This window comes from Simochromis diagramma, unplaced genomic scaffold (genome assembly GCF_900408965.1).
Source record: "Simochromis diagramma unplaced genomic scaffold, fSimDia1.1 OVJJ01000205.1, whole genome shotgun sequence".
Taxonomy (NCBI): Eukaryota; Metazoa; Chordata; class Actinopteri; order Cichliformes; family Cichlidae; genus Simochromis; species Simochromis diagramma.
The window spans coordinates 16,740,136-16,757,476 of record NW_024386782.1 but is presented as its reverse complement, the minus strand read 5'-3'; the positions used below and the strand labels follow the sequence as shown (position 1 = coordinate 16,757,476).

At 41.3% G+C, this 17,341-nt stretch overlaps 3 protein-coding genes across 3 annotated transcripts; 1 reads left to right on the top strand and 2 right to left on the bottom strand.

Annotated features, from left to right (window-relative positions):
- Positions 1 to 153: 153 nt before the first annotated feature.
- On the bottom strand, positions 154 to 5,444 carry uck2b (uridine-cytidine kinase 2b). Its single transcript, XM_040022361.1, has 7 exons — positions 5,312 to 5,444; positions 3,246 to 3,405; positions 2,693 to 2,789; positions 2,348 to 2,490; positions 2,026 to 2,123; positions 1,740 to 1,788; positions 154 to 1,548 (listed from the first exon to the last, which is right to left on the bottom strand). The coding sequence occupies exons 1-7, from the start codon at positions 5,414 to 5,416 to the stop codon at positions 1,412 to 1,414; spliced, it is 789 nt and encodes a 262-aa protein (XP_039878295.1). The 5' UTR covers positions 5,417 to 5,444; the 3' UTR covers positions 154 to 1,411.
- A 1,422-nt stretch (positions 5,445 to 6,866) lies between these two features.
- Positions 6,867 to 13,683, top strand: aldh9a1b (aldehyde dehydrogenase 9 family, member A1b). Its single transcript, XM_040022357.1, has 12 exons — positions 6,867 to 7,196; positions 7,373 to 7,591; positions 8,336 to 8,481; positions 8,656 to 8,785; positions 8,889 to 9,023; positions 10,992 to 11,188; positions 11,330 to 11,470; positions 11,587 to 11,775; positions 11,869 to 11,956; positions 12,095 to 12,236; positions 12,687 to 12,799; positions 12,989 to 13,683. The coding sequence occupies exons 2-12, from the start codon at positions 7,411 to 7,413 to the stop codon at positions 13,081 to 13,083; spliced, it is 1,557 nt and encodes a 518-aa protein (XP_039878291.1). The 5' UTR covers positions 6,867 to 7,196; positions 7,373 to 7,410; the 3' UTR covers positions 13,084 to 13,683.
- Positions 13,665 to 17,211, bottom strand: zte38 (zebrafish testis-expressed 38). The gene is made up of 13 exons (XM_040022358.1): positions 17,083 to 17,211; positions 16,876 to 16,986; positions 16,553 to 16,697; positions 16,005 to 16,068; positions 15,871 to 15,907; positions 15,745 to 15,765; positions 15,639 to 15,665; positions 15,474 to 15,541; positions 15,240 to 15,388; positions 14,909 to 15,141; positions 14,745 to 14,793; positions 13,857 to 13,897; positions 13,665 to 13,749 (listed from the first exon to the last, which is right to left on the bottom strand). The coding sequence occupies exons 2-13, from the start codon at positions 16,924 to 16,926 to the stop codon at positions 13,702 to 13,704; spliced, it is 933 nt and encodes a 310-aa protein (XP_039878292.1). The 5' UTR covers positions 16,927 to 16,986; positions 17,083 to 17,211; the 3' UTR covers positions 13,665 to 13,701.
- Positions 17,212 to 17,341: the final 130 nt, after the last annotated feature.

The following is a 17,341-nucleotide window of genomic DNA, read 5'->3' as shown; positions in this document are numbered from 1 at the left end:
TTTCTTCAGAACTATATCAAAAACAATATCAAAGTACATTTTAAATCACCAATGCTAAAGCAGGACGAGGTGCGCCATCTAGCGGATGTACCAAATACAACATGAACTGTTTCTCTGTGAAATGCATTTAAATTGTTAAAATAATCACAAAGCTACAAAAACCGCATCAGTTTATTAACCGTTCAAATATAAATCACCAAACAAATCATTAAGTCATCATACAGTACAAATCTTATGGTACAAATTATTAAATTAAGCACATTAAAAAATGGATCCAGCTGTTTATTTTTTGTTTCTTTATTGTAACCTTTTCATAGTGGAAACTGCAAGTGTGAATACTTACTAGACATTTTAACCTGAGGCATCTTCACAGAGGCATTGTGGTGGATCTTGGTGGTTAATGGCCACACACCTGGGATAAGTGATATTGCTGTACCTGGCATTTCAAATCCATTGGTATCAACCTGAGTATATACATGCCAGCTTGAACTCGACAACTTATTTGTCCATGTGAACGTGAGCAAATTGTAGAAGAGGGAGGAATATAGAAAAGCAATTCACAGATTTGAACACTTTGCTCACAAACTAAAGTCTGTGCCATTGAAAACACAAGGATCTGTATAAGCTTCAGTCATTACACATGTGAGCCATTTAGACAGGACAACTAACCCCATAATTAACAGTTGCACCAGACATAGTTATCAGAGCACTCAGTTGAACCCTCAGGCATTTGGCTTCATTGATCTGCTAGTCGTGTTATTCTGCACGTAGCAACTGGTACCGAAAAATAAAAAGAAATTGTGTTTCTTCTGTTACAGGCATACAAAAGGTGCGGACACTACAATACACTTAACACAAACGAGAAAAACCAGGAACTGAATGAAAATAGTTGGAGACACTCCCGAGATTGTCAGTGCAAATCTAGCTAGAGTGCACCTGATTCATCACTTGTCTAACTTGCGTTCCTTTCAGAACGCTAAACATGTCATCAGATTCCCCCCGAGGGCTTCAAGTTTTATCAGACATAAGGAAAAAAAAAAAAAAAAAAAAAAAAAAAAGATTCCCCAATTTTATTCATTTACAGCATGAACTTTAACGGAGCAGCAGGGGATACATAAAAAGAAAGGAAAGGGAAAAAAAGAGGCAGGGGTGAAATGCATGGGATCAATATTTAACCAATGGTCTCATCGCAACAAGAGCTCATCTTTACCCTCATGACAAAATAAAAATCAAATCCTTACAGTTACAATGAAATAACCAATAACATAAGAGTAGTCATGATATAATAAAAGGCATTTCAATTCTCTTTGCATTTCTTCTTCTTCATCTCTTTTAAATACAGTGATGCCCACAGGCATTATTTACAACACCCCACACCCCTCTCCCTTCTGTGAAGAGAGGTGTGACGGGGTCAGTGAGGCCGACTGCTTGACTCGGAGGTCCGCCGCTGCCGTGGAGTGCTGTGGCTGTTCGTGCAGCCGTTGTGACGTTTGCTTGGTCCGCCGTTCAGAATGTCTTGGATGTGCTGTACTATCAAGTTGATGGCCACTGAAAGAGGAAATGGAAAGTTTGTTAAAGACCTTGAGATGCTGTGTGGCAGAGGTGTGTTATTTATATCACTGGAGCGCGAACATGTTTGTTTTGCCTCGCATGGGCAAACTCAAGCACAATCCAAAGGACAAGTTAAACACGTTAGTTATTTGTAGGTTAAGATGTCACGATAATCACTGAGGCCTCACCAAGATTATCTGCTCCTCGTGGAATAATGACATCTGCATACTTCTTCGTCTGGTAGAAATAAGAAATGTTCTTGTGATTAAATACAGCAGCTCAAAAACATTATAATATGGAACAATTCTTTATTCTAAACAAGTACAAGTACAAGCACACAGCGTTCTCTAGTGGGCAAATATTGGAGTGGCAATAATATTTCTTGTTACCAAAAAAAATAATTGCCTGTATCAGTGTTAAAACTAGAATGGTGTCAGTCCTGGTTTAGTGTCTCAACAAGACAGGAGCACTCACAGGTAAACAGAACTCCTCGAAGGCCGGCTTCACAAAAGTGATGTACTGACTGAGCACTTGCTCCAGGTCTCTGCCACGTTCACTGATGTCTCTCAGAACTGAAACAGAGACATGTTATACATTTAGACATGAAAAACAAAAGTACACCAATGTAAAAAAAGAAACAAGAAACAGAAGCACAACACACACACACACACACACACACACTACGTGATGATAACAGACAGTCCAAATGTACTTTTGAAAACCAAAAGCACTTTAACAGTGCACTTAAGTGACAATCGTTACACTAGTGAGTAGCAACCCAAATCACGCTATACACCTCGACGCGACAGCCGTGTGTCGGGATCTGTGTCAACAAACAGCTTCATCTGGAACAGATCTCTGATTTCCTGCGAGTAGAACATGAGGATGCCCTCAAACAGGACCACATCAGCCGGATACACCATAACAAACTCGTCTTTCCTGGAACACACAGAAAGGTGCCTCTTCTCTGTGAGCGACTGCATTTACACGCGTGTCAAAACAAATTTAAGCATATTACACAATCGAAGTTACACATCAAATGCTTTATTTGTTTAACTGCATAAAGCCTCTGTTGTGCTTCTATGATCACATGATGAATTGTGGCCAAATTAAACAGCATGGTAAACAAAGAGGCACTCACCTGGAATGAGTGACAAAGTCATAAACTGGGATCTGGACAGTTTTCCCCTGAAGGATCTGTCTCAGTGTTTGCATGATCAGCTCGCTGTCAAAGGCATCTGAGGTCAAGAAAGGGAAAACCGAAAAATGCTCAGTTACAATTGGTCACACTTAACCTCCATCACTACAGCTCAATGTGCACCCACAGACACGTGGCACCGCTCCCCGCACGTTCGGTAACCCAGGAATCGCTTTCGTATAACATGTGTTGTGTTCAGTCTGAGCCTGGCAGCAGCTGCCTGAGGACGGCTTGCTGATGGTGCAGATTTAAAATCAGCCCAGAAAGGAAGCGAGGGTGAAAAGCCTGACTCCAAAAATGGACTCCAAAAGTTCTATGTAGTGCTGCCACTGTTAGGTGTCATTTAACATATTTTATCCTCCAATTGTTTAACTGTAATCCACTTTGGACTGCATGTGCACATGAAAGATGCCATTTAGTTAATACAATAAGCCAGGTAAAATGACCTAGCCACTAAAACCTGTAACATGTAGCAAAGATTTAACGTGCATCATACCTGGATGATCAAAGTTAAACTGGCCCTTGAGTGCCTTGGCTTTCTGCTCAGGAGTCAGCACCTTGTAAAAGCTGTCCTGGCTGAGGATTGCCACCTGCCGCTGATGGTGGTCAATCTTGTTCTGTCCCAGCAGCTCCATGATCTTCTCACACACAGACGACTGTGGAAATGATCAAAAACATGACTGTCAGGAGAGTGCACCAATAGGACTACTGAATACCAGTATCGGCCAAACATCAGCATGCTACATCCCATGTGGGCTAAATATCAACCCACATAGATTAAGATTTTAACCTAGAAATAACCTGGGTGAGTAAACATCCTGCATCACATTTGCAAACTTCTATAGGCAAACTGCCCTGTGGCCAACCTTTTTTGTCCTCACTGACCTCCCAAACTAAAAGAATCTCATGCCCAATGCTGACAGGGCATTCCCCCACTGCCTGAGGCTCTGCTTCCTTTTGTACCCATTACACTGTGCTACAACGAATTTAAACAGCTTCACACCAGAGCTGGAAGCTTGGGTCAACGCCCTCAAATGGGGTAGTTTCTGATAAAATGGACAAACTTTGAATGTACCCTTGAGCCACCCCAGTGACACAGCATCACTTTGAAGCTTTAACTTCTAAGTTTAGCCCTCTTGGAGAAATTCAAAATAAACTTTTTAAATACACTAAAGGGAAGACGTTTTACTTTTAAATATTAAGGGTATGTATATAATTTTTTTTTTTTAGTATTAATGTTTGGGGGTTTTTTAAAGAAAAATCATATTCATTATTTTGTTGCCATTACAGGCAGGGGGAGACCTTCAGCAGTAATGCTAATGAATATGAAACAAAACTGGTATGTCTTCTAAATATACCAAACGCGGAACATGACATCACTCACACCCCGAGCAGCGTCAAACCGGAAACTGACAGGAAAACACTGACATAATGCCAATAACAGATGATACGGTTTAAAGAGCCAGAAAGAGGGCCCAAAGGAGATGAATGTACGACGGGATCACAACAAAGCCGCGAAAAGTAACATTCACCACCAATTTAGTATTGTTTACCTTGACTAACCTTCGCATTTAGCTAGTCTGTTAAGTGAACTTTGATCACTGGTTTAATTCAAGGGGAGTTTTTTTTCCCCAGCCGCCCACGGTAAAAAACAAAAAACAAAAAACCCCTAAAATTCATAACAAAGAAATGTGACGACGTGTTTGGAGAAATAGCCACGTCTGTGTTTAAGAGTCAGCGCCACCGTGTGCGCTGGCAAGTTTAGCTCTGCCCACGCGGGTGCTTCTTTGTGCGAGGCTTTTAATGTAACTCGGTCAAATTAAAATAGAATACAATAAGCTAAGCTAATACTTCTTGAATCGACGTATATATATATATATATATATATATATATATATATATATATATAAATAAATAAATAATTTTTTTTAAAAGGCATCTAAGGTTTCACATATTAAGGAGAGATGAGCGACATCTTTTTCCACAGTGATTTCCACAGTGGGTTCAGTATATTATTATCCAGTAAGCCACCATGTAGGTTACCGTTATTTAACGTTAGCAGTTATCCCGGGTCAAAGGGGAAAAATATCTGAAGTCAAACAACGAGTACTATCAATTTAACGCTGCTAAAATATTATTCATTTGACAGAGATGTGGCTCACACTGTTTACAAACACAGCCCACCTAGCTTAGAGTTAAGTTAGCACTAGCTATTGTCTTAGATCTCCCGGCACTGCTAGCATGTGATGGAATTTATCGTTAGCTCGGGGGCTAACTAAGCTAACATTATTACCATCCATTGTAATTTTAGTTTATCATTATCATTATTATTATTTCCGTCAAAAAAAGAATATTGGACCAACTAAAGTCAGCGTTCAGCACCACAGACAGAGCACCAGTGCGCTAAACTATTGTGAACTGTCAATCAAGCCTCACTGCTGCGTCGCTGAAGCCACGCGGTCAGCCGGCGAACTCAGCTGCGAGCATCAGCCGTCAATTAACTCAAAATTCTCAACGTGTCACTACGTGAAACCCGTCAAATTAGCTCACTAGAACGCTAACCTTGCCGCTGGCAGTGCCACCGGAGACACCGATGAGGAAAGGTTGCCGAACAACCTGGGTGTTCTCGCCGCGGTCCCCTAAATGTGTCTCACTGTCTCCAGCCATACTTGTAATGTGCTACTCCAGCCGCTGAGCTGGAACGTCGTTATGATGTAGCTCCTCCCACAACGCTGCCCTTTATTTTAAACAACTGCAATTTTAATTATATATTTTTATTTGCTTGTATTTATTAAGAAAGTTTTACAGCCATGCAATAGTTACTGACGTTTAATTATGTTTAAGATATGAGAGTATATTCTTAAAGCCGCTTTAAGTGATCGACAGTGAAACTATCCAATCGCATAGTACGTTCAGACGCCACTGGCCTGTTAGCGCCGATTGGCTTTCGGCTGCAATTTGGCCCGCCCCTTGGTGAATCGTCAGAAAAGTGCCGTTGTAATGGCAACTAAGTAGTGATGGCCAAATGAAGCTTTCTGAAGCACTAACGCTTGGATTGAAAAACGGTTCATTACTCGGAGCTTTTCAACACAGTCCTCTCTGGTGACATCTGGTGGCCAAAAATATGAAGAGCAGCTTGAATCTACAAAATAAAACCAACTGCTTTATTATGACTGCCCACTCTACAGAGTGGAATTCTGTCTGATATTGGGCCACTTTGTGTTGCTTTAAACGTGTATTTTTTGGGGTGACAAAAATGTTGTTTTTCTTTAATCCATAATTTTGACCAGTAAACTCTCCTTGTTTAAACATGCACCATTGTGTGATCTTTCTTTGCTTGTGACTTCTTGATGTTGGTAAATGCAATAATTGAAAAAAACCACGTTACATATAATATACATATGATAATGTACAACACATTATGGAGTATGTTTCTGCTGTGAGGTCCTGCCTCCATGCACTTATGCAGTTAATCGCTAGACGGGTATTTTTATAAATAATATTATATTTGGGAAATTTTCCTATACATATTTTTGACCTGGGGGTAGAATTGATTGTGAAATGGAAAAGGAAAATGCTCATAAACTTGTAAATTAAAAACATGATGCATTTAAAGTAGCCCTTTTTCATTTGTATTTAAGAAGAGGATTTGTTCTAGTGTGTGATGGCCGGACCTGTTCCTTTTCGTGGAGATAATTTCTCCTGCCTTAAGGAAATTCCCTTCACATGGCACAGAGGAGGTTGGAGTGCAGAGAAACTGGTAGAGATGCAGTTATACAGTCTAACTCGGCCCCACAAACTATCAGCTAAAGAGAATAAATAAATTAAATTGCTGCACATTTGACAGACTAGCAGTTTAAGATTATTTAAAACATAAATAATATCTTTTTATAACATTAAATGTAAAGAGTCAAATAGAAGTCTTTCTAAAGTTATTTAATGATATTTATATTATGAAAAGCAGATTTTTGACATTTTAAGTTTGTCCCGTTGTCAGATAAAATAAACACGGACAAAACAAAAGCAAACAACAAGAACACAAAGCTGGAAAACCCACCCGGTTGACCAAAACCAACTCAATATACTCCCACACAACAGAACCTCCTCTATTCCTCGCTGGCTCCAAATCTCTCAGTAGAAATATCAGTCTTTCGCTATCTGTCACCATCAAAACACTCCACAAATCCCGCAAATGGTTCACCTGCTTATAAACCACTGAATCAGACACCGAAGCAGTTAGGCTCTAAATGAAGCTTCGGACGTCACTGATCACGTGACTCTGGCCAAACGAATCAAGCTTCGACACAGTGCTTCTGAAGCAGTGTGTTGATTTTTTTGACACATGCACCGGAGCGTCAGCTTCAAGCGGGCCATCACTACAACTAAGCACGATATTCTCAATTGAGTTGAGATTGGACTCTTCGAAAACAAATTAAACGTCTTAAAGGTATGTTTTCTCAAAACTTAAATCCAATAATGACATTTTAAAAGTGACAGTAAAGTGAAAGAGTCGTTAGCACATAACTGTTTGGCGGAGTTGCTTGTAATCGAGTCAGACTCCTTTTTAGATTTTCCAGCGTTATCGGTAAAGTGACGTTAACCCGCATACTGCATGTTTTACAGTCATCAGTGACACTTGAAGCAACGGGACGAGCTCCAATATGCTCCGGAGACTCGCTAGTCTCCCTCTGCGGCGGCCTGCAGCTGCTCTTCTGGCTGCTGGAGTGAGGTGCATCTCCTCCGGCTCGGTGGAGATCACCCTCCCGCTTAACTTCTGGGCTGGGAAGAGGAGGACAGGCCCTGAGAAATGCAGCAAGGACAACGTTTACGAACCTGCAACCGGTAAAACACACAGCTCGTAAATACTGAAAAAAAAGTACTGACCCTGCCTTATCACCGGACTTTGGCCATTGCTGTGTGAATATGTATGTCTGGTAATCTTTAGTAGGGGAAAATGATTTCAACGTTACTTTCCGAATGATTAGAGTCTTTTTGTCAAATACACCTCTAAACTTGGTAACTAGTTTTTCAATAAAAGTAAACTTTCTACACATGTTGATTGATATACTGTATCCAGTTAGTCACAGCTATAGACCAGCAGTCCCGTATGGACAGTGTTATCTCTGCACAGCTTCATTGGAGCAGAACCAAGATATGAGAGCACATCATTATCAGTTAATGATGCCTGATAGTCAGCCTGCTGCTCCGTGCATTACACATTTTTAGTCCAATTATATTCTGATGTTCTTTGAGGCCCGGTCCCTGTTTTTAATTCAACTCTCTTAACTCCATCTGAGCCAGCACAGAGCCTGCATGCAGCCCCACCCTTTATGCATGGTGCTCTTTATCTAATCACAGTTACCATCACTGAAAATGACATTTCCAGCTCTAAAGTGTAAGCGAGCCACAAAATTCACAGCACAGTTGCCTGTAGCTGCTGTAGGCCGATAATTATTTTTCCTTCACATCAAAGAACGACTGGAATCATAGAGATGACTGTGCCAAATGGAAACTGTGTGCAACCTGTTGTTTTCATGAAAGTCTGCCTACTTGGACGCTTGAGCTATCTTACATTCCATGTTGTAGGCCGTGTCCTGTGCCAGTTGGAGCCTTGTGGTGCTGTGGAGGTGAATCAAGCTGTGAAGGCTGCCAAACTGGCTTTCGGTTATTGGAGCAAAATGTCGGGGATGGAGAGGGCAAGGGTCATGATAGAAGCTGCACATATAATTGAGGTGTTTGTTGTTTATATGTTTTTGTTTTGTTTTTTAGAATGAAGAACAGCTCAACAAAGTTGTTGTTATATCTTGATATAAGGAATATATACATATAAGGAATATAAGGATATAGGAAGATCTCATGAGTCATCTAATATATTAGATTGCATATGCCCTGATTTTAATGCACAGAGCAAAAGAGAGGAAATAGCTGAAATGGAGGTGGTCAATAACGGGAAGTCCATCACAGAGGCCCGTCTGGATGTGGACTCTGCCAGACTGTGTATAGAGTACTATGCAGGACTGGCCAGCACTTTAGCAGGTTGGTATAGCTATCGTATATTTTTGCCATATTTATATGGCTTTATAAATGTCACGTCAGCCTTTGTTTTACCTTGTCAATGCTTCTGTTTTCCTTTATCAAGGCCAGCATGTCCAGTTGCCTGGGGGATCCTTTGCATACACTCGCAGAGAGCCGCTGGGAGTGTGTGTTGGCATCGGTGCTTGGAATTATCCCTTTCAGATCGTTGCCTGGAAGTCTGCTCCAGCCCTGGCCTGCGGTATGGGTTTCTTCCACGACCAAAACACCAGTGGCCTTTGTTGGTTTGCTACATTTAAGAAAATCTCTTTAAACTCCTGGAAAATGAATCAGTACATTTTCTTAAGAAGTTAGACTGTTTTAAATGCACTTTAGAACAGCACGCAGCAACACTACATATGAGCAGGCGGAGGGAGGTTTGGGGTCTTCACTCACTCCCGTTCTGTTAACCTTCGGGGCTGGGGGGCTGTGAGAAGGTGCTGGCCGTCAGATTGGGGTCTGGGATGCGGGGCCTCTCTCTCTCTACTGCAGATAAGGAGGCGGTCTGCTTTGCTCCACCCCAGAGAGAAGGGTTACATCTCCTTGGTCCGGGTATGGTTTGCCCCTCTGAGGGCAGGGGTACCCGGACCTGGGATATAGAGTATGTTTGGGGAGTGTGAATGTGTGTACAGTGTCTATTTGTGTCTGCCTCCACGTCGGATGAGTGCCGAGTATTTGATTGTGTATATGGGGGTGGGAATGCACGTTTGTGTCTGCGTGCGCCTGTTCATCTGTGTCTATATGTCAGCTAGACTCCACCTCTCTGGGAACATCTCAGGCTCTCCGAGGTATGGAGGCCTATCTCCCCTCACCACACTCCCTGCTGGTGGTTGATGCCCTCAGACGTTGGTGGTTCTTGGTGTCTGGGGCTAGGCGCTCATGTATGTACCGACTCACTCCTGGTGTCCGATTGGCGGGGCCTGGCGCCTGTGGCCCAGCTGGGCCCCTTCCGGGGGGTGGGGTGCCCTCAGGTCTCTGGCATCTGGGCCTGAGGCTCGGTCCTCTCTGGCACAGCTGGCTGCCAGCAGAGCCCACGGGCACGTCACTGCAACTCCCTCTGGCCTTTGCTCCGTGGCTGCGTGACCTCTCGTTTGGGGCTCTCCTCAGCTCTTCCCAGGAGGGTGGCGCGGTTGTCCCTGTGGTGGTCCTCCTTGGGTCCTCGTACTCTGGGGCCTGGATCTCCTCCATACCTGCTTCATGCCCTGGGGGACGGGGCTGTGGCTCCCCACACTCCCTAGCAGATCGTTACATGGAGAAACCTTTTGAATACAAGCGTGCTGATCCGCACAGGTGTACACACAGGTGTACACACGGGTGTTCACAAACACAAACTACACCTTTCTTGGCTGCTACCTCAAAGCACATTGTGCACTGTCAATCTTGCGTACTGCACAATAACATGTAATTTAGTATCTACTATTATCTACTATTTTAGTTTATTGTGATGGTGGTGTATTTATTATGTTGCTCTGTTTTGTTTGTTTTCTCTTCTGGTTTTTTTTTTTTTTTTTTTTATCTCCATACAGGTGATCCAGGTGTTTTGTTTTGTTTTTCTTTTTTTCTTCTTCCCCCTTTCTCACCATCTCTTCTCCCCTCTATTTTTCTTTCTCTCCCTCTCTTTCTTTCATTCTCTCTCCCTGTCCTATCCCCCAGTCATGTCTGTCCCGTCTGTAACAACCGAAAATAAAATAAAATAAAATAAATACATAATTATAATTATAATAAAGGTCAATCAAATGGACCAATATGGCAAGGCCATGATGATCCACTTGGTAAAGTAAATCCGTTTGGCATCTTTCTTGGCCCTCAGACAACAATTCTCATGGCTAAAGATCCAAATGGGACAGGCAAAAAAAAAAAAAAGAAGTTAGACTGTGGGGTGAGGAAAGGGCATCTGAAGTTAGGATAACTGCACGTTCTAGCAAATGAACAGAAAGACTATATTTTGTAAGGTCACTTGACATAAACTGCTGCGCTACTAAAACTAAAATGTGGGCGTTACCATCTTTAAACATCAGCAATTCATTTGAGCACAAAACATTTCAGAAAATAATTACAGCATTTCACCTTTAGATAGCATTCCACGGAAACTGATACAACTGAATGTGCAGACTTATTAAAAGAATTCAAACAATCCATGTTTTTCTTTGTTATCTTTTCTCCATATTAGGTAACTCCATGGTGTTTAAACCGTCACCGGTGACACCTGTGACAGCAGTCATGCTGGCAGAGATCTACGCCAAAGCCGGAGTTCCAGAGGGGCTCTTCAATGTGGTCCAGGGGGACCAGGAAACTGGCAGCCTCCTGTGTCAACACCCTGATGTTGCTAAGGTGTCTTTTACTGGTAGTGTGCCCACAGGACAGAAAGTACGTGGTATTTTAGACTTCTTGTGACTAGGACATTTAATAGTAAACAATTGGGATTTGTAAATGTCGTGGTAACGATGCCGACGTCTTCTTTATATGTCCTAATAACTGGATGTTTTTCCATTTGCTTTTGTGCCACAGATCATGGAGATGGCATCTAAGGGGGTCAAACCAGTGACTTTGGAGCTTGGAGGAAAATCTCCACTGCTCATATTTAAGGACAGTGATCTGGAGAACGCTGTGAGGGGAGCTCTCATGGCCAACTTCCTGTCTCAAGGCCAGGTAGTGTATCTTTTTTTTTCATATGCTGTTATATTTTACCATCACTCTATGGTTCAGCTTGTGTCTGGTTCACATTGAAGCCTGTTACTTGATAGTGTTGTATATCTGCATCACAGGTGTGCAGCAATGGTACGAGGGTCTTTGTTCAGAAGGATATTCTGCCTGAGTTTGTGAAGGAGGTGGTAAAGAGGACCCAAGCGATCGAAATAGGAGACCCTCTTTTAGAGAGCACCAGAATGGGGGCACTGGTCAGCCAACCACATCTGGATAAAGTCCTGTCTTTAGTTGATCGAGCAAAAAAAGAGGTAAGACTCGTTCAAGGAGTTCTTTTTATTTTGTCAGGTGTACACCAGTAGGATTATGTGCAGCAACTTCAACTTGGATTGCATTGTTACTAGGGCGCTACAGTGTTGTGTGGGGGTGAACCTTACGTCCCATCTGATCCCAAGCTCAGAGGAGGATACTACATGACGCCATGCATATTAGGTAGACCTTCTATAAAATACTCTATTTTTGCATTTTGTTACGGTGCTGGAAACTATCTCCCCCTACTAAATTTAACTGCAACACCACAAGTTTTCTGAAGTCAGTGGATTGAAATCCTTTAATTTTACCCCTTCATAGGTAACTGCACTGATGACATGACCTGTGTGAAGGAGGAGATCTTTGGTCCAGTCATGTCTGTGCTACCCTTTGAGACAGAAGACGAGGTGCTGCAGAGGGCTAATGACACTTCACTGGGTCTGGCTGCAGGTGTTTTCACCAGGTTGGTTTGTTATATGTGCAAATTCTCTTCTTCTGTTTTTTTTTTTTTTTTTTTTAAACCACATTTAAAGCTACAAACCAACCAGTAATTGAAGTCACTTAATCTGAGTCCCAGTGTATCACATACACATATAACACATACAATTCCCTAATCCCTCAAACAAAGTCATCTACACTCAGTGGGTCCCTTCTTTCCCATGCTTCAGCTCTCCAGCATGTTTCATGTAGTTGTTTGTTCATGTGGTTGTTTTGGCGAAACCTTGCTGACAAACAACCAAAAGATCGCACATGTCAGCCTCTTCTTTTGCTTTGGTGTCTGAATTTATTTATTTTAAATTTGTCTTGATGCATTATCAATTATCCAGGTAAGTAAATCTCCAAAAGTTGATTCTGTTCATGAACAGAATCAACTTTTGGAGATTTTAAATTTGCTTTTATGCGTGTTCTGCAGGGACGTGAGGCGAGCCCATAGAGTGGTTGAACATCTAAAGGCAGGCTCCTGTTTTATCAACAACTACAACGTTACTCCTGTGGAGGTGCCTTTTGGGGGTTTCAAAATGTCAGGTACACTCTCGTTTTCAAGCTGGCCAGGAGCTAAATGTGACTGGCAAATCATTACTTTGTTTTTTTATTAATCAAACTCATAAGTAATTAACTGAATAACTCAGATCAGTTCTATACCTGGAAAAATGCATCATCTGACAACTACAGTAAGTAAAGTGGGCGTGCATTTGTGACCCTTATGTTCCCCAGGCATAGGGCGGGAGAACGGCCAGGTGACGATCGAGTTTTACTCCCAACTGAAGACTGTGTTTGTGGAGATGGGCGATGTAGACAGCCTCTTCTAGACCACCCAGCCACAGCAAGCCAGAGCTGTGCACTGAGACAGAGACTCTAGATCAGGAAATCTCTCTCAGTCAAGGAAAAACTATCAACTGTTTGTGCTCCAAATAACAACTAACAGTCTTTGATCAAATCATCCACACTTTTTTTCTAATTTACAGGAAAATATAACACATTGTAGGCACTAAAACTGCATTCTGAACCAATTCAATCTAATTCAAGCTCTTAGCTTTGTGATTTAAATCTAAATCTTGACTGATTTTAGCTACTTGAGTGCGAATGAGTTTCATATTGAGTTTCGTGCTTGGTTACCTTTTTTGGCCATTTATGTAAATGAGATGATTCTCAACGTATTTTACGCATTTGCACAACAATGTTTACAATCAAGCTTTATTTTATTAACTATACACATGAAACTATTTTTGTACACTTAAATGAAAACCTAAGTACTTTTATATGAATTATGAATGATAGCGTGTCGTGTGAAATAAAACTGCAACAACAATGTCTGGGTAGAGTGAACTATCAAAGGAACCTGTCTAACACATTTGATAATAACATGAATTGTAAAATAACGTCATACTAAAATGAACAGGTTGTTCACACGTCTTTTGTCTTGTTGGTTAGATTCTTCTTTTCTTTCTTGCAAGATTTCTGGCAGCTGCAGTCCTCTAAAACAGACAAAAAAGTAAACAGTTGGAAAATTAATAATTATTATTAATTAAGCTCAAATATGTTATGATTTCTTAGATTTTGTTACAGTCTAGTACCACTGTACCTTTGCCATGGGTCGCCTTGGTTTCTTAAACTGTGCAGACTCTGTTTAGAGGAAAGTCAGCAGTGTAAGTCTTTTGTTCAATTGTATGTTTTGTTTTGTTTTAGGGTGAGGGTTTAAACAGCAGCAGCACATCCAGGGTAGGCGATCAGTTTTCCCAAGAGGAACACATGAGAAAGTGGGACTGTTGTGGAGGGCTGCATCTATTATGTGAACTTAATCCTGCTCAATATAGATTTTATCTGCCTTTCACAACAGCCCAAAGTTCTACAACAGAGTATTTGCGCCACATTAACAAAAAGAATATTATTCACTTTGAGAATAAAGTTGAAATGTGAAGATACAGGCTGTTGTTTCAAGCTAAACAACTCCCACGGCTGCTATACCCGATGCCCAAAAATGCCTTTTGTAGTGGAGTTGGTGAAAAAACATTATCAGCTGTCTTACTGTGGTTTATGACACAGCATACGTCCTCTTTAATGCGAGAATGTGTAACCATTGATATCCTTGCATTTCTAACTTGACAGGCATGTCATTTTGCATAAATCCAGACAACTTTTCTGAGTTTGTGTGGTTTTTCCTTTGATCAGATGAGGCTTTCTGCACCATCTCTTCAACGTCCTCATACTCATCAGCACACTGTGTTTATGTGCTAAAAGAGAAATAATTTCCTTGCTGTTAAAACCAGTTCTGAAGTATGATTTCAGTCATTCATCAACGCAAGGCATTTCGCAGAGTGTAGCAGCTGTGGCAGACTTGAAACAACAGCTTTAATCAGCTTTGTACTCTCAAAATGAATATTTTTTTCTTAATATAGCCCCCAATACTCCTTTGTACAGTTCTCATGTGGCTTCTTGGGAAATATGAATCGCCCAGCCCTGATAGACTCACCGTCTTCAGAAGGCAGATCCTCTCCTTCATATATTTTCTTGGGAGGATTCTGTAACCAAATGTTTACGAATATTATGATAAACTGCCTGTTGCATTTGTAACAGGATTGAGACTGTTATAAAGATATCATCCAGTACTTAAACAGTCCCCTTTCTGTAGCCTACCTTCTCAATTTCCTTCTCTGGAAAAGCCCCCTGAGAAACCTGCTTAGTCTCCCCCAAATGATTTCCTTTCTGAAGTTTCTCCACCCGATCCTGTTCTGCTGACACAGCTATTTTCAAGGTGTGAAAGGGTGTCTCCACCTCACCAACCCTGAAGTTCACGGCCACGCCTTCAAACCACAGACTGTCACACTCGCCCTCCTTGAAACCAGGTGGCTGGTAGTCAGCAGGGGTGACTTTGAAAGAAGAGCACAGTATAATATTTTTAGTTTTTAGTAGGAAAAGTCTAAAAGACACAAGGATATAGGATATTCATTAAAAGTAAGTATCCTACTCTCATCATAGTAGTAGAGCTTCATGGTCAGGTAGACGTTGCTGGGGAGGGCGTCCAGGTTCTGCATAAGCAGAAAGAGCTTCCTGATGAGAAGCACCAAAGCCTTTTTGGTGTCGTCCATGGTCACTTGCATCTTTATACCGTTGTTCCTGTGGTTGCACAGAGGTTATATCAGCTTCAGCCAGTCAGCTGGGTAGGGCTCAGTCTGTGTGGCATGCTTAAACTTATTCCTACCTGAGTATGTCCATCTCTGGTCCCTTTGCACTGTATCTGAATTTGAAGTGGTAGGACTCAATTATCCGCTGCAAAGTAAGACAATGATTCATACGTTTTTTTATCATTTCCGATCAGGCCACATGCTGCTGTAATTTGAATATTCAGTAATTTAACAGAACTTACATTGGGTTCATCAGGATCAGCGCAGACCTGGATTGTAACAATCGTAAGTTTTAGACATGTCAATGTAACCGGGAAATTGTCTCTTTCATGTTACATATACACTTACCCCAATGAACACAAGCTGGAGCTGTCCAGAGAATAACATACAAAATAATAAAAGTAACAAAAATATTAACGGCACCGCACATTAATTATTACATATTTCAAGAGTTGAACGATAGGCTCGACTTACGTATTGTTTCTCTAATGCATCGAAACAGCCCATCAACCTGAACAAAACAAATAAGGACACTTGCAAATATTAACCAGGGTAATAAAACTCTCCTGTACATTTTCTTAGCATTAAAGCAAGGATTTTATATTTACCATTTCACAATTTTGGCTGCACCAGGAGTGTTGCAGTTTTCACGCAAGATTTTGATGCAAAAATCTGGCAAAACAACAAAAAGAAAACAGCCTTTTATAGTCAGTGATTAAAAGTAGTAAGACAGAGATTTCTTGGCTTCACATCGATGATTTGAATCTCTGGTAACACCACATCCCAAAAATGCTCTTTAGAGGCCACTGGAATACAGTGAACTCATTGTTATGTACAAGTTTGAGATTATTTGAGTTTTGTGGTAGGAACATACGTCAGAGACTATACTAAAGTAAGCTGTGTCATTTAAATTTAGCACACTTTGAGGGATTTAAGAGGCCCAAACAATAATACAAGGGAAGACGGATCCATGCTTTCATATTGTTGAAGCTAAATTCTGAACCTACCACCTGAAATTATCAGACCAGGAAACGTTTTTAATTGAATAGGTGTATTTTACCTTATGAAGCATCCAGTAAGTGTACATTTTTTTCCACCGAATGCTGATTTTATTAAACTCCTAGCTAAACTCCCAATAGTTTCTCTGAATGTTCACCTTCCAGATATCTGGATCTGTAGGCATCCTCTGGAAAAATACCCCTGAGATAGGTGATAGAGGAGACAGCCACGACCATCATCCTTTTCACAAAGAGTAAAGACTCCTGCGCAGATTTAAAGTCGTTCGGGAATAACTCCGTCCACTTTAAATAAAAGAAAAGAAAGGAGAAAACATGTTCACAGTCATATCATGGCCACAAGATGTCGCCATTGACTGCCTTAAACATCTTCCAGCACAGATCCGTTAAACAGGAACTTAGAAATACAAACATTGAGTAAATAACACCTAAAATATGGCATTTTTATGTGGTGAATTCAAACCTCGGCAGTTTCCTCCTTATTTTTCTTCATGCACATCTTCCCAGCTGCCATTTTCTCCTTCTTTCCTTTGGCCGGAGGTTAGCTAGGTGGTACTACTAATCAATAAACGAGCTAGCAAGATAAACAAACAATATTAAATTTCGCCAAAGTATTCTTCTTAACAAAGCTCTTATGCGATTTTGGTTGTTGTTTCGGGAAGCTTATTACCACGGTGAGCAGGTAAGAAAGGAGTTATTAAATAATTAGCCGTGACCAGGCAGGTGTGTGGGGGGGAGCGCTAGCGATTTCCCGCCCAAAACATGGCGCACTCGGTATTGAATGGTAAATGGCCTGTATTTATACAGCGCTTTACTATCAATCAATCAATCAATCAATCTTTATTTATAAAGCACTTTTCATACAGAAAAAATGTAGCACAAAGTGCTTTACATAGTTAAAAGCAGCCCACCCCACCCTCCAACGCACT

What these genes read in the sequence shown, in the direction of transcription:
- uck2b (XM_040022361.1), bottom strand. Translation starts at nt 5,416, where the DNA reads ATGGCTGGAGACAGTGAGACACATTTAGGGGACCGCGGCGAGAACACC. An exon ending in GTGGCACTGCCAGCGGCAAG is followed by an intron (nt 3,406 to 5,311) that starts GTTAGCGTTCTA and finishes TCATTTCCACAG; the next exon opens with TCGTCTGTGTGTGAGAAGAT. An exon ending in TCGAGGAGTTCTGTTTACCT is followed by an intron (nt 1,789 to 2,025) that starts GTGAGTGCTCCT and finishes TATTTCTACCAG; the next exon opens with ACGAAGAAGTATGCAGATGT.
- aldh9a1b (XM_040022357.1), top strand. Translation starts at nt 7,411, where the DNA reads ATGCTCCGGAGACTCGCTAGTCTCCCTCTGCGGCGGCCTGCAGCTGCT. An exon ending in TGCTCCAGCCCTGGCCTGCG is followed by an intron (nt 9,024 to 10,991) that starts GTATGGGTTTCT and finishes TCTCCATATTAG; the next exon opens with GTAACTCCATGGTGTTTAAA. An exon ending in TGGGGGTTTCAAAATGTCAG is followed by an intron (nt 12,800 to 12,988) that starts GTACACTCTCGT and finishes TATGTTCCCCAG; the next exon opens with GCATAGGGCGGGAGAACGGC.
- zte38 (XM_040022358.1), bottom strand. Translation starts at nt 16,926, where the DNA reads ATGGCAGCTGGGAAGATGTGCATGAAGAAAAATAAGGAGGAAACTGCC. An exon ending in TCCAGCTTGTGTTCATTGGG is followed by an intron (nt 15,666 to 15,744) that starts GTAAGTGTATAT and finishes GTTACAATCCAG; the next exon opens with GTCTGCGCTGATCCTGATGA. An exon ending in GCTCTACTACTATGATGAGA is followed by an intron (nt 15,142 to 15,239) that starts GTAGGATACTTA and finishes CTTCTTTCAAAG; the next exon opens with TCACCCCTGCTGACTACCAG.